The 14,811-nt window shown below is 35.2% G+C and overlaps 3 protein-coding genes across 6 annotated transcripts; 1 reads left to right on the forward strand and 2 right to left on the reverse strand.

Annotated features, from left to right (window-relative positions):
- Nucleotides 1-754: 754 nt before the first annotated feature.
- Nucleotides 755-4,015, reverse strand: LOC103857568 (bZIP transcription factor 16). 3 transcript variants are annotated; one of them, XM_009134774.3, is made up of 13 exons: nucleotides 3,803-4,015; nucleotides 3,438-3,565; nucleotides 3,311-3,358; nucleotides 3,137-3,214; nucleotides 2,862-2,951; nucleotides 2,714-2,767; nucleotides 2,465-2,625; nucleotides 2,286-2,340; nucleotides 1,923-1,953; nucleotides 1,566-1,819; nucleotides 1,408-1,485; nucleotides 1,201-1,326; nucleotides 755-1,108 (listed from the first exon to the last, which is right to left on the reverse strand). In XM_009134774.3, the coding sequence occupies exons 2-13, from the start codon at nucleotides 3,522-3,524 to the stop codon at nucleotides 986-988; spliced, it is 1,185 nt and encodes a 394-aa protein (XP_009133022.1). In that variant the 5' UTR covers nucleotides 3,525-3,565; nucleotides 3,803-4,015; the 3' UTR covers nucleotides 755-985. The 3 variants fall into 3 exon arrangements, with proteins under 3 accessions (XP_009133022.1, XP_009133021.1, XP_009133023.1); XM_009134773.3 differs by having other exon boundaries at nucleotides 1,566-1,822; XM_009134775.3 differs by lacking the exon at nucleotides 3,311-3,358 and having other exon boundaries at nucleotides 1,566-1,822.
- A 106-nt stretch (nucleotides 4,016-4,121) lies between these two features.
- On the forward strand, nucleotides 4,122-5,685 carry LOC103857571 (protein BASIC PENTACYSTEINE7). 2 transcript variants are annotated; one of them, XM_009134778.3, is made up of 2 exons: nucleotides 4,122-4,356; nucleotides 4,727-5,685. In XM_009134778.3, the coding sequence occupies exon 2, from the start codon at nucleotides 4,776-4,778 to the stop codon at nucleotides 5,460-5,462; it is 687 nt and encodes a 228-aa protein (XP_009133026.1). In that variant the 5' UTR covers nucleotides 4,122-4,356; nucleotides 4,727-4,775; the 3' UTR covers nucleotides 5,463-5,685. The 2 variants fall into 2 exon arrangements, with proteins under 2 accessions (XP_009133026.1, XP_018513635.1); XM_018658119.2 differs by lacking the exon at nucleotides 4,122-4,356 and adding an exon at nucleotides 4,395-4,533 and having other exon boundaries at nucleotides 4,731-5,685.
- Nucleotides 5,686-5,792: 107 nt separating this feature from the next.
- LOC103857570 (serpin-ZX) lies at nucleotides 5,793-14,495 on the reverse strand. The gene is made up of 3 exons (XM_009134776.2): nucleotides 7,227-14,495; nucleotides 6,829-6,905; nucleotides 5,793-6,522 (listed from the first exon to the last, which is right to left on the reverse strand). The coding sequence occupies exons 1-3, from the start codon at nucleotides 7,623-7,625 to the stop codon at nucleotides 5,850-5,852; spliced, it is 1,149 nt and encodes a 382-aa protein (XP_009133024.1). The 5' UTR covers nucleotides 7,626-14,495; the 3' UTR covers nucleotides 5,793-5,849.
- Nucleotides 14,496-14,811: the final 316 nt, after the last annotated feature.

A 14,811-nucleotide genomic window follows, 5' to 3' on the forward strand; every position in this document is an offset into this window, starting at 1 on the left:
TCCCTTACAGTCTAGTACTTGTTATATTCACTAAGAAGTAAATACATTTTCAGCAAGTTAGACACAAAATATATGAAACATATATTTCTAAACCATAAGCTGAATACGTCTCTCATCCGAGAATATCCCAAATTAGTTAAATCTATTAATCTTTTTACATATTTAAGGTAATTTGATTTTTGTAGTTTATTCCATTTGTTACCCTTCCACTGCTTTAAGAAAAACAAGCCGCAATACTGTTTTTAAGTCCCAACTAAAGATACACTCGAAGCCCCCATGCATCAACCAAGTATATATCTAACGTTTGCTTCTCCTCTGCCGTAAACTTAGTGATGTCAGCTTGTTTCTGACAACCTTTGGTCATATCTAAAACAAACTTTCTTTTGACAGCAGCATCTATATTTAGAACACACCTATCGGGGACATTCAAACCCCATGACCCCTATCTGTCACGAGTTGGTAGCCTATCACGGGCACTTTTATACTCATGAGAGATGTTTTGCTTACCTCAGTTGCAGCTATCTTCTTCATAACAAAATGTAGAGAAGATAACCTCTTCTCACCTTCTGCACTTTTATACTCATGAGAGATGTTTTGCTTTCAAAACATCACACAAACCTATATTCATGATTTTATCAGAGCATTAACTTAGTCATACAAGACATGGTTACATACTATCAAAAAACAATTAGCGTTTGCGTTTTCTCTATTTGGCGCAGACTTTTAACCACCTATACCACATTCATCAAGTGAAGAGAAGGAAAAAAAATCGAATTATATGATAAGCTTAAAAGGGTGCATTTGATACAGAAAAGGTACATTGCCTTGGTCTGAGCCTTAAATCAACAAGACCACTGGACCGACCTATTAGTCTCTGACGCCTAAAATCCTACAACCATCTGTTAGCAAAGAACCGCTTAGTGTTGTTGTTTTCTTCTACTTTTTATACATGTGTTAAGAATTGGTTTTGCTTGTATGTTTTTTCTCAAGTTGAGTCTTTGTAGGAAACAAACTTTGTCTCTGTGAAGCATGTTTGGTTGGTGTCTGGTTCTTGGTCATCCTTGTCCATGTTTATACCTTCTAGTGGAGGGAATGATAAAAGTAGGTCCTGCAAAACAACAACAAAGAAAACCTTTTTAGTTGTTGTTTAGTTTTTTGTTTGGCATTAAAACTAAATTGAGAAGCTTTTCTTTATTATACCTTGAGAGAGGTATTCTCAGAAGTGAGCTCTTCGCGCTGGCTTTTAAGCCTGTTCATTTCTGCTCTAAGACTTGCGTTTTCTGCACTCAACACCTCAGTGTATTGTGCCAATTGATCAAATTCGGCCTGAAACACAAAAACTTCTTCCATGTCCATAGTTTGCTCACATGAACGTGATTCACAGTTCTGAAAGGCGGTGTTTAGTACCTCTTTACGCAGCCTGGATCTTTGAGCAGCCTCCCTATTGGTCTGCTTCCGTCTCTGTCTCTTAAGTTCTCTCTCGTCCTGATTGCAACACAAGCAATTTTGAGTTTGGGGACCAAAATATTTTTTTATGAGAAATATTAAAACGCAAGCGCACACACCTGTAACCAGGGTTGTGAATGGCCACCATCTCGTGACATTTGAGCAAAGACTCCAGGAACTGGTGTAGATACTTTCCCATGCATTCCAGGGATAGGAGCACCCCAATAACCCATCCCAATATTTATATTTGTTGGTTGGCCGGGAACACCTGGAGCTGTCTTTGACATTATTGGCACCTTCTGGCTAACCGTTGGAAGAGGTGTACCAACACTTCCATTTTGGAGACCATTAGCAGAACCACCATTCTCTGATGCTGCTTCGGGTGAATTTGCAAAACAATAAAGCATTCTCTAGTAAGCAGCTTTCAGTGTTAGCCACATAATAGAAATGAAAATAAGAAAGGGTCATAAACCAACCATCCTTCCCGTCTTGACTAGATCCTAAGTCCTACAAGGAGTACAAATCAGAAATCACTATCATAATTTTATAGGAACTCTTGTAAGAATTTTCAACCACAAAGATCCAACATAAACAATTTTCTAAGGCAAGTTATACAACTGAAAAGGTTTTGTGTGCCAATGTGCAACAATGCAAGTGTGCTAGCAACATTCAAGCAATTTACAGTAGAAATCTAAGAGTCTGACAGTTACGAATAGGTCAATCTAGTGACAGGATAAAGAGCCTAAACTCATACTAATGCTAGTTCTTAGTTACACACAAAGAGCCAAAATATGAGTAAAATGAAAAAGGCTGATGATAGCTAGCTATCTTTCACTTACAATTTGATAGTTTGCATCACTTCCTTCACTCGAACCATCAGAATCACTCTCCCCACTGTAACAAAATAAAATTTCAGAGCAGTAAAATAGTGGATACTATCTATGAAGCAAGAATAAGTCCAAAGACAATCAACACGCTACGAGAATAGCTACACATACAGTCAAGGAATGTAACATGCCTTTTAGAGTAAGCTACATTAGCTGATGCTCCTGAGTTCTTTCCAGGCTCGTTGTTCTTTCCTTTCATCATGCTCAATATTCTTTTTGATCTTCTGATAGGCAATTTTTCTTTCACATCAGATCGTTTAGAATCACCTTCGGTGCCGCCTGTAGTATTACCCTGCATACAAGCATGTGTCTCATTTATGATCCAACAACAACAAAAAAAGCAAGCAAGTACCATTAGAGGAGAAATGCGAAGAACTCACGGAAGCTTCGGTCACTCCATTTGGAGAAGGCATAGGGCTATATGGATAAGAACCCTGTTACAAAACGAACAATGATAAAGAAAAGACCAACAGCCACGTTTCAAATACATATGTCCATAGAAACCACATATCTAGAGTATGGCAGTACCGGAGGCATTGAAGGATGGGCGTACATGCCACCTGGTGGATACATTGTAACGTATGGATGAGGAGGAGTTCCATAAGGAGGCATCATATGCTGCAAAAAGATTCACATTGATAAAGAGTTTGTAGGAGTTAATCTTTACTCAGATAAAGACCAATTCCCCCAAGCATATGTATATATCAAAACGCTGCAACTCAGATAGACTAAACCCCCAAGGAGCCATTTGCAACTATGAACACTAATACACAATGAAAAGAGATGAATGTAAGACAGTTTACCTGAACCCCCCACATGTAAGGGTGAGGTTGCGGACTTGATGTCACAAAACCATGAGGCTGCATAGGAGCAGGAGATGCCTGTCAAAGGAGCAAAAGAAAAAAAGACACACATAAGAATCAAACGCAACAAGAAAACAGAACCACAGGTTCATAGACGGAGGAATCTGTATACACCTGAAAACCAGACCAATCTGGTCCAGCACTCACAGACGAAGAAGGTTCCTAAAACACACAGAATATCCCAAATGAAACCTATGTTTCCTTCTTAAAACTGGGAGTAGAGAATGGATAAAACGCAAACCTGTGAAGGAGGAGGAGCAGAAGAAGAAGAAGAAGGCTGTTTAAGTTCCTTCTCTTTACTAGGTTTTTCCATCTCACTGCTAGCCATTACCACACTCACAAGTTTGTAAAACAACCAGTGAGAGCTACCTGCAAGATGAACACTCAGCTAATTCATCTATGAGGTCTACTTAATGCATAAGCCCTACCACAGACAACAATCCAGCAAATAATCGTTGACCAATACAGTTCCTAAGCACTACATACCATATATATATTGATAATCGAACAGGTTAAAAGGGCTCTAGTCTCTGGATTCAGACAACATTCAGAACAGAAACGCAGAACCTAATACAAGGATTGAAACTGGAGATGCAATGAATATACCTAACGACCGTTTGTGATGTCTGAAAAACTCTGAGCACAGTAAAAAGACGCTGTTGAGCTGCTTTAGTTTCGCAGAGAATTAAGTAAAAGTTTGGTTGATTGTTTGACGGAGAAGCCCTTCTTTTTAAAACTTGTTTATGAATTTTACCCAACTGAAAAAAAGTAAAGTCATCTAAACCAAAATGGCATCCATATGAAATCTACTTGTTAGCGTATCAAAACCGATCTAATTAGATATTTAATTATTTTAATATCAGATCATATTAAACACATTCTATATGGGCTTAAACTGGGTTTCTGTTTTTTTTTTCTGGCCCATTTGTTCTTAACTTGATCATATACCCAATGTTTTTTTCAATATCGAATAAAATTGGCGTGGAGAGAATAAGAAGCGGATTGTTTTGAAAATCGGTGAGCCCTAGAAGAATTCGAGAGAGAGAGAGTGGAGTGCGAGCGTAGCAGTAAGAGTGTTTGCCGTCGGTAACTCTCGTCGATTTCTCTTGTTCGCGTCTGCCTAAAGATCACTTTGTTCTTGGATTCGACTCTGTTTCGAGGTATGATAATTTTGAAACTTTAGCCCAAGTTTTGATCTTTCATGGTTGACGGTTGCCATTTTGGACTTTCCGCTCATGGGTCTTGCTTCTTCTTTCGTAATCTCCTCTGGGTTTGCCAAATTTCACCCAAACGATTCAAGAAAGATTAAAAAGTCTGCTCTTTTACGCTTTAGATGTGTCATCTCTTCTTATCATGAGGGTTCTGTAGAGTTTTCTTAATAGCTTTCTTGCATCAAATTTTGGAGCATTGAGTTAAAAGTTATCAGTTAGTGTTAGTTCGTTTATTTCTTGAAGATATGTAGATGTCTGTGTGCATAATTAGGCATTAGGAGTGTTGGCTAATCTCGTCTGCTCTTGAAAATCAATGTAGAAAGCTGTTTCGTGAGGGTGCCATCTTACCACTGAAGCAAGCTATCGAGATGGATCCATATCTATCACGAAACCATATGAAACCTGCTACCAGCACAAGCAAGGACACTGGCTTGCCTACGTCTAATCCTCTTTGGTTCCATTCCTACTACCCTGTTCCAAGAACCACAGGCATTGATCTTTCTCAACCCCCTCAAGCAGAGCCTGCTGAACTTGCCATGGTGCCTCAAGTTCGTTTGTTTCCTCCTCCTACAAGAGGATACATACACGATGTGGAGCTGAAGTCGTCCACGATGCTGTCTCCTTCGAAAGCGTTGAAGCCAAAACCACAAAGTAAGAAACGATCTGCACCCAAAACCCCGAAGAAGACACTGAGCATCCCGGAAATAAAGCGCGAGAAAAAGAATCCTGACATCAACGTTGTTGACATCTCGAGCTTCGATGTTTCTGGTGTTCCTCCACCTGTCTGCTCCTGTACAGGCGTTCCGAAGGTTTGCTACAAATGGGGCATGGGCGGTTGGCAATCCTCGTGCTGTACGATTAGCATATCGACATTCCCACTACCTATGAGCACCACAAGGCCTGGAACTCGTCTCGCTGGAAGGAAAATGAGCAATGGTGCTTATGTCAAGCTCCTTATGAGGCTTGCTGGTGAAGGGTATGACTTGACTTGCCCGGTTGACCTCAGGAACCACTGGGCCAGGCACGGTACTAACAAGTTTGTGACCATCAAGTAGTTTGTGTTATCAGTTTAGGCTTTAGCTTTTGTGGTATCTCCCTTTTTAGTGTTATCTCTTTAGTACATATGTTTCGTAGTGGCTTTAAAATCATGAAGGAGATTCAGTGTCTATGATCTATAGGACAAGACAACGTTTTAGTTTTTAGATGAATGTTTCTTAGTACTGGTATCAACAGTGTTCTGTGGGATTTATCTATGGTGATTAAGTGTCTTTGATCTTAGATTTTGCCCAGTTTAATCTTTATTTCTTTAATGTCAAGCAAATTGACCCATCCAAATTGTTAAAAAAAAAGATTAAATTATCTTTAGTTGACAATGTTGACATAATAATATGAAAGAAACAACAAAGCCTTCATTGTCGCAAAGGCATTACTTTAGACGCAAGTTAATGCATAGAAGGATCAAGAACTTGACCAAGGAACAGAACCACTCCACTTCCGTGTTCTTTGACAAGGAAGAGAAAAGGATGATCAGCAACGAAGTCATACTTCTTTTCCGCAGGACCACAACAACCTTCACCGACTACAGCAGCAGCAGCTGCAGCTTTGGATCCCACTTCATCCACCTCGATGCAAGACTTGTGGAAGATCGTCTCCAATGGTAGACTCAACCCCAAACTTTTCAGAGCTTCCGTGGCTTCAAAGTGAAAACCAAATTTAAACTTTGGAATCTTGAGTTCTCCAATATCTGCCCTGTAGCTAGGAATGTCCTCGTCCTCGTCCTCAGGAGTAGAAGCTAACATCTCCAGCATTGCAGGCAACCCTTCTTTTTCATCAGGGAGATAGATTTGCATCGAGAACGAACGACCGTCACGTCGTCCTTCTCTGTAAGGTAAGTTTAGGACTTTGAAACCTGGGTAGACATCGAGGTGGTAACTGAAGAAGTCACCGGACATGAAGGGCACAGGTACTTTGGTTCCATCAAGAAGGTGGAAGTCTGAGTCCTTGGTAAGAGATGGATCAAACTCTTCATCCCATCTCCCGTTGAAGAACAAGGCGTTAGCAAATATGTAATCAGTCAAATGAGTTACAGACCTTGGTGGAAGTAGACAGGGCCGGCTCAACACAGCTAGGGGCCCTAGGGCAAAATTTTTTTTTTTTACTTTCTAAAATTTATATAGAGATAATATTTAAAATATTTTTAAAATTTAATCAATAATATTTTGTATATTTTGTAATGAAAATAAAACTATATACATATCAAATAATTTTGGGCCCTTTTCAATTTTATTTATTGTATTTATAATTTTTTTTATATATTAAAAAATAGATTTATAAAAAATTGGGCTCCTTATTTATCATTACACGGGGGACACGGGCTCGGACCCGGGCGGTCGCACCGCTTGTCCCCCCTTATAAGCCGGCCCTGGAAGTAGACCAGTGATGAGACCATTTGTCTGTTTCTCAACCCATGTGTTCACCTCTTCAGACACTTCATCAGCCTTTTTAAGACGAAACAAAATAAAAAAAAAAACACAAAAGCTATCAACATCAAACATCATGCCAGATTTAAGGTTTTGGGAACCATAAATCTTTAATAAAAAATCATAATTTGGAGCTATGTAACATACATTTAAATTTTCAAATCTTTAATAAAAAATTAATAAAAAATCATAATTTGGAGCTATGTAACATTTTTTTTTTTTTTTTTTTTTTGATCAAGGAGCTATGTAACATAAATTTAAGTTTTTGGGGGTACCGAAGCTAATGTTTCATTGCTTGGCAGAGCTAAGAAGTTAGGTTATCTAGAAAACTATACCTACCTTAGTGCGAAAGTCAACTTGTTTGAAGGCAGCCTTATACGAAGTCTCCAAGAGATTCTTGAAAGACTGTTCCACACAGCAGAGAGACTTCTCTATCCAGAAGCCATTCGCTGTCGAGATCATTGGCCCGCCACTTGTCGTGCTGTCGGCAAGGACGGTGGTTACTATCTGGGAGGACACGGCGTTAAGCTCATCGGTAGAAGAAGCCTTTAGTAAAGAGAGAATCTGTTCTTCGGTGGCTCCGGGAGATTTATAAGCGGCGATGAAGCTAAGGATAACACTGATCAACGCCGGCGATATCACGAGGTTCGAGGTCTTCCCGGCGGTGGTGTTGATCACGTGCTTATACACCCTCCACAGGATGCCGTTTTGCTTCCTTACTGATTCTTGCAGGTCCATATATATTTTACGGCCGGATGAGACTGTGACTACTTTTTTTGTGTGCACTAGACTGTAACTACAAAGGCCAAGATATACACACACATATACTAAAATAAAAAGCTAATATATTTTATTTTCTGCATTAACCAAACAATCCAAATTAAAATCTTAGATTTTCAAAATTAAACATAGAATTTAAATTATTTCATAAATAAAAATTAATTTCTTTTCATAGATGAAACGTTGTCCTAAATTAATGAAGATATTATACATATTTATCAAGATTTTCCTGAATTTTAGAGATATTATACTTATTTTGGATGATTGTTTTAAACTTAAAATCAGAAAGATATTGTACATATTCAAGATTTTTTTTCTAATTTTTAAAAATATTTAAACAAGGGATTCTTATAACTTGGTGAATGAATTTACAAAAAGTTTTCAAACAAGGGTTTTGATGTTAATGTATGAGATTCATATTCATATTTTTTAGTTGTGTTTATTTTATTTATCTAGAAGTAAAATGTATAAAATTATGTTTAGTTGTTTATGTCAAATGGTTAAATATATTAAATTTCAATATTATTAGTATATTTAGTTAAACTAATTATAAATCTTTGGTTTGGTTCAGTTTAAAATCAAACCAAACCGAACCACTTGGGTTGATAAAATCATGAACCAAATGGTTTAGACATATATTTTGGTTTGGTTTGGATCCGGTTGGGTCGGTTTGGCTTGGTTCGGTTCGGGTTTTTTTTGTCCACCCTAGTACTCTCCACTTCCAACAAAGCCTTAGTATGTAAACTCCAAGATATACACTAAATAATTCCGAATGTGAAATATGTAACTTCCAAAATATATACACTGAATAATCCAGAAATTTTAGTTGTTAAACCAATTTATCTTTGGTAAAAACTAAAAAGAAACTATTGGTATTTCCACATGAGACCGTAAAACTTTTTTTATTGGTGACCGTCTAATGAAAAAAAAAACAAAATAATCAATAAATTATTTTGCTTAATTGTTCTAGGAAATTTGTTCTTCATAAATTCTTCCATACAAAAATAAAAGGGGACTTATATGACAACAATGCGATAAAAAAATTTAGTTAAATTGGACCAATCAAAAATTTGAAAAATATATTTCATCATAATTATTTCTTAAATATAGCCTCCAATTGAAGAGTGATTTAATGTCAAAAGAAGAAGAAAAAAGCAGACTTATATTATGATCCGAGGACTAGGTGAAGTTAACATTTGAAATGCTCCATTGTTGAAAAGGCATTAAAACATTGTCTCTTAAGACGCAAGTTAATTCATGGATTCTTTTCAAAAAAAAAAAAAGTTAATGCATGGAAGGATCAAGAACTTGGCCAAGGAACAGAACCACTCCACTTCCGTATTCTTAGACGAGGAAGAGAAAACTATTGGTATTTCCACATGAGACCGGGTGAGATGGTAACTTCGAAAGCCAATATAGGAGTAGGTCAGGTAGGGTTATTAATACCTATATATACGGGTGCCAAAAGAAAAAACTAATGTATATTTATTCTTTTGCATTAATAAAATCATCCAAATTTAAATCATAAATTTTAAAAATTAAACATATACTAACTGGGGATAATTGGTTTAGTAATTGTATTATTTTAAAATTTTGATTGATGTATTTTCATTAATGAAAATTAACTATGCCCTTAATGATAATTAACTATTTTACAAACTATTTTAATAAATTTACAAAGTTGATGATAAAATTACTGCTTATTAATGAAAATGCTAGTTTCCAAAATTTATGAAGCAATTATATTAATCTATTAATTTCATAATAAAATATTATTGATATCTATACCGAAGGAAGAATGAGAATGTATCTGAGACTCCCTAAAAAAAATTGAAATAAGAAGAAGGCCTTTGCTTGTGCAAGATGGACTGCACAATTGAGTTACCACATGGTTTGCAAGCCTCTCATCTAAAAGAGGGAAATATATCATTAGATTAGATTTGTCGCTTAAGCTGTTCTAACATATGTCGTGTTTTTTACTCTCTCGAAGTATCACTGGTTTAGTTAGTTTTGTTATCACTAGTGATTTAGATATTTCACTTCATCACATGAGAATGAGAGGCTAAGACATTTACTTGTGTCTTTGTTGAAGCTGGGTGGTATTTGACAAGTGGCCGGCTCAGAGGTGGTGGGCTGAGAACTACGATGGAATAGTTGAGCTTTACAATGTTCAGAGACTCAGAGTTGATCATCAGCCCGTCGAACTCCTTGGTAGATCCGAAGGGTAAAAGCATCATTCTCTAGATTACAATTTTGCAATGATCCATTAGTTGTTCTTCAGATAACACACTTGCTATGTGAATGTTTTCTTGAGACCGATCGATCTACATGAGAGAAGGTTAATGATTAATCCCAACTTTATATGTTTGCTTCTTCTTCAGTCGATATGTTAAAAATTCAACAATGTTAAGTTTGCTATACAAACCAACTACAACTAGTTGATATGTGATGGTTTCTTGAGCTCTATCTACAAGAGAATATTGATGTGTTAACGTAACTAATAAGTAATAACTGGAGAGGGATTCCAAGGTGAAATAAACTATGATGCCAAAAAAGAAGGTTCGGTATAGTTAACTTTTGGAGTGTCATCTTTGAAATTATAATTTTCAAATTAGAAATTGTTTATAATTTTTTTTTTGAATTTTTTTGTGAATTGTTTTTTCAAAGTTTCGTTTTGAAAATCGAAAAATTATTTTGAACTATTTAAAAAAAATATTTATTTTAAAAGTATTTTATTTATATATTTATTAGAATCTTGAATTTCACTTTCTAAAAACCCTACTCACCCTCAACTCTAAACTTTAAGTCTAAATTAGTTAATCCTAGGGATATAAATATCTTTTACCCTTTATTAAAAATGAGAGTAAAAATAGTTTTTTTTTTTGGTAGGTAGAGTAAAAATAGTTAGTGTAAACATGAAAAGTGGTATTATGATTGTGATATTTTTGTAATTTCCCATTAACCAAAAAGATAAATAATACACAAATATATCAAATATTTATTATTCAAAATCATCAATTATGATATATATTTAAATTATATATCTAATTTTTTTAGTTTTTATTTAAGGAAATAAGAAAGAATTGTATTTTAGATTACTAACTGATTTAATAATTATTTAGTAAGAACTATATGTTATGATAGACCAATTTATTTCTCTAAAGGTTCTAAGAGTGATTTTAGTAATGACATGTGTCATAGCAAACAAGTTATAATGTTTCTCAATAATATATAAATGATAATAATTTAGTTATTAAGAAACCATAACCTGTAGATTATAAAGAAAAAAAACTAAAACTTATTTTGTATAACTAGTTGGTAAGGACAAATTTTCTTTTTAATCAATGTTCAGTTCTCGACCGTTATTTATTTATTCATTAGTATATATTTATGGGTTAATTTGATGAATAATTAATTAAAAAATATTAGATTTGTAATAAAAGGATAGAGAAAAATAGAAAAAGAAATGAGGGGAGAAAAGATAATATGATTAGTTGATGAAATATAGTTTTTTTTCTTCTGGTTATTGGATCAAATTTTCCTATATTTATATAGCATTTGTCCACACGACTCAAGCGCCGCCTCAATCTCTTCTTTCGGATCTGAGGTCTTCTCTGGCCGGCGCTCCTCGCCGTGCTGTGAGAGGACCTCCTCGAGCTCTCCTATCTAGTAATAGTCCCTGTGTAGTCTCTTTAGCTTTGCTTGTGGTGGTTAGTGATGAAGTTTTTGTTCGACGGCGATGGCGTTTTGGGGGTCGAGCGGTGGTTGGGTGCTGGTGCGTTTCTCGATGAGGTGGGATTCTCTGTCAAAGGCGTGTTCTCTCCGCCAGTGGAGATTAGAGAATCTGTCAGATTCGAGGGGGTTTGAGTCTGGTTCGATGGTGGTGCGTCTCGTTGGTTGGTTGATCTTCTCTCTGGCTCCTCATGTTCTTGTCTCCGGTTGTTTCGATGTCGGCGTGAGGTTTGGAAATAGGTTCTTCCCTCTGTTTGTTCTTTGGGACAAGCTGTAGAGGACTTAGTGGAAGGGTGCGGGATGTCTAGCTGCGGAAGTGGTTTGGCGTCTTACTTGGGCTTGGGAGTACTGCCTCTGTTCATTGGAGTCAACTCCGGTGCTTGTTGATATTTGACGGTCAAAGCTTTTTGCGTGCTCAACTTTGGTTTTGAGAGGAACCGAAGGAGATAAGTGTATCTCAGTGCTAATGCTTCTTTGTTGGTCGATTGCCGCCAATTTGATCATGATAGTCTTGGATTTGGAGTGGTTTTTATTCAGCTACCGGTTGTATGAATAAGACGTGGGAAGCCTTTGTAGGCTTCGCCGTGGGGTGATGGTGCGTATGAGGCGCGTGGAGAACCCTCTCAAGGTCCAATGGATAGACTTAGTTGGGATTGAAGGGTGTTTACAACGACGGTTAAGGATTCTAACCTCTTTAAATTCTGTTTATGTGTTGGTGATGTTCGTGTGCTTCCAGCCTATCTCTATGCTCTTCTCAAATTGTGTTAATTGTTGATGAGCTCTCATTAGGTTTGATCGTCTTTGAGTGCAAGGTTGAGCACTCCTTTCCTGAAGTTCCTTTCTATCCTGCCTCAGACATCTTTTTTCTTCTTTGTTTAGTTTTAAGAGTTTATGTTATGTTCAACTTATGGCTCTGGGTGGTACATGTTACCTCGCTGGCTCTTGGCTCCGGAAGAGTAGGCAATGGCTCTTCCGGCTTTGTGTAAAATGTTGTTTAATCTAATTTTAATCTATCAGATGACAAAAAAAAAAATATAGCATTTGTCCACTAAAAACCGGGAAACGCACACCCCCCTCCCCCCCCCCCCCCCCCCCACACCCCACATGTCTTTCATAAACAAAAACCAGCGGACAAGTACAACTTTTATTTTGTGAACAAAAAAAAAGTACAATTTTTATTTATTAATTATAATAAGCTCGACTACTAAAACTAAAAAGTTCGTCAGAATCTTATAATATTTGATAGGCCTCTTGAATATTAATATAAATATAATTGTACTCTTTCAATTAAACAATATATAGTTGGCCCCAACTTGTTAATAACCTAGTACAAGTTCCATTTATGTATCACATCATTAGTAACCTTTTGCTAAACCCAACTCCAAAGGACTAGGTCCAACGTCCACCTCCATCCACGATAGTTAATCTTAAAATATCTTCTTCTTTTTATGCTTTTTTCTGAAGCTTTTTTTTTGGTAAAATTTCTGAAACTTTTTTTTGTTTGAAACTTCTTCTTTTTATGTTCAACCCTAGATTATATCCAGTTCCTTGTATGAACATAAGGTACCAAATGATGTAGTACGAAGTTGGCATTTTAAATATAAAGAATAAATCTACAAAATCATTTTAAATTTGGAGTAAATGCAAAGTTTAAATTGAATTTAGAGTATACTTTTACATTTAAAATCAAATTTTATATTATTTTTTTGGCAAATTTTCCTATATCATTTATGTTTTTTTATTGATTGAGCCACTAGTGTTTTTTTAGCATTTGTTTGTTGTTTAACTGTAATATTAAAGTTTAAACGAGTTGCTACCAAACATCTGCACATGTACTATACAGCTCAATTTTGTCGAGAATATTACCTTTTGCTAATAACTTTTTTCAAGACAACCTCTGCTAACCTAAAATTCGATCGAATAACACTAAAGTCTCACTGAATTTGAATAGAGAATTAGTATATGATGATAAAACTACTATTAACTTGGCCAAAGAGGATGAATAATTCACTCTTTCTATTGTATGGAAGAATAGTTTTATTGGAAGTAAGTTTGTGTTCCAAGAAAAAAAAACTGGTTCAAAACTGATTTGATAACATGAAAATGTTTTTACTCAAACGAAACTGTTGTATGTTGCAAGTTTATAGTAAAACGAAATATATTTTCCCACGAGAACTATGATATAACATCAGATGTTTTTCGAACTATGGCATCGTTCTAGATATCCCGAAAACAAAGTTTAAGATCTATTTCCCCACAAATCTTAGTTTTTTAGAAAACCAGTAAAAACCATTAAACCTGAAAATCAAACCGGAAAACGGTTCAAACTAAATATTTGATCTAACATAATACTGATTCGTAAACCATCATTTAAAATACCCACTTAAACCGATATTAAACCAAATCAAACTGAATCACTATGGCCTAAGTCCTCTTCAATGTTTTCTGTCACCGGCAAAATCATTCACATCACCGAGAACTCTCTATGGTGGTCTCTCAGCCTCTAATTCTCAATCTTAATATTTGTTATTTCATTTGGTTCTGGAACAATGATGTGTAATCCAAGCTTACACGGAGTTGTCTACATAACGACAATCAAGAAATTAATGGGAAACTGAGAGATGTGGGAGATATGAGAGACTGATTTAAATCAGATTAATTAATAACTTCAGAAACACACCAAACATCTATAGCATACTTCTGACCTCTCATTCCCACAACGCCGTATGTAGCTCCTTCCTTAACCGAGTCGCCGTTTACATTGACCATTAAAAGCTTCCCTCTCCATTCAACTATACATCATGTATCTGCCTCGTTATTATTTTCGCTCTAAACATTATTATTTTCTTAGAGTTTGATTTGCGTTTGTTCACAATAATTACTATACTAGATTTGGACCCGCACAACCGTGCGGGTACTAATTTTCATGTTTTTATATATATTTTACATAATTAAAATATATTTATAAAGTTATTTATATATTTAAATGTTTATATATAATAATTTGAATATATAACAATTTGATAGTTTTCATGCTGTAAGTTAATTGATTATTTTAAATCATCACATATATTTGGTATTTTTTATTATTATATTTTAAAATTATTTTTATTTAATTATTATGATCCTGATCCGTAATTCAAAGCGCTAGATTTTCTTTATCAATATTTTTTTTATGTTTATTCATTTAAGATAATAACTATATATATATATATATAAAAGTTTAAGATAAGTTAAATTTATACATGAATTAACCCGTTCTACTAACATATTATATTTCTAGCATAAATTTTTAATGTTTGTGAAAATAAAATATATTAATTTATCAGTTTAAAATAATTTTATCATATTTAGTTAAATACAATGTTTTATTTTAAAATGATAGATATAACTATAAAATAGTAAAATTTGA

This window comes from Brassica rapa, chromosome A03 (genome assembly GCF_000309985.2).
Source record: "Brassica rapa cultivar Chiifu-401-42 chromosome A03, CAAS_Brap_v3.01, whole genome shotgun sequence".
Taxonomy (NCBI): Eukaryota; Viridiplantae; Streptophyta; class Magnoliopsida; order Brassicales; family Brassicaceae; genus Brassica; species Brassica rapa.

Coding starts and splice junctions, on each gene's coding strand:
- LOC103857568 (XM_009134773.3), bottom strand. CDS start 3,524: ATGGCTAGCAGTGAGATGGAAAAACCTAGTAAAGAGAAGGAACTTAAA. Junction 1,823..1,922: donor TAGTCAAGACGGGAAGGATG/GTTGGTTTATGA, acceptor ATTCACCCGAAG/CAGCATCAGAGAATGGTGGT. Junction 1,486..1,565: donor ATTCACAACCCTGGTTACAG/GTGTGTGCGCTT, acceptor TGTTGCAATCAG/GACGAGAGAGAACTTAAGAG.
- LOC103857571 (XM_018658119.2), top strand. CDS start 4,432: ATGGGTCTTGCTTCTTCTTTCGTAATCTCCTCTGGGTTTGCCAAATTT. Junction 4,534..4,730: donor CTCTTTTACGCTTTAGATGT/GTCATCTCTTCT, acceptor CAATGTAGAAAG/CTGTTTCGTGAGGGTGCCAT.
- LOC103857570 (XM_009134776.2), bottom strand. CDS start 7,625: ATGGACCTGCAAGAATCAGTAAGGAAGCAAAACGGCATCCTGTGGAGG. Junction 6,906..7,226: donor AAGTTGACTTTCGCACTAAG/GTAGGTATAGTT, acceptor CGTCTTAAAAAG/GCTGATGAAGTGTCTGAAGA. Junction 6,523..6,828: donor ATCACTGGTCTACTTCCAGG/GCCGGCTTATAA, acceptor AGCTGTGTTGAG/CCGGCCCTGTCTACTTCCAC.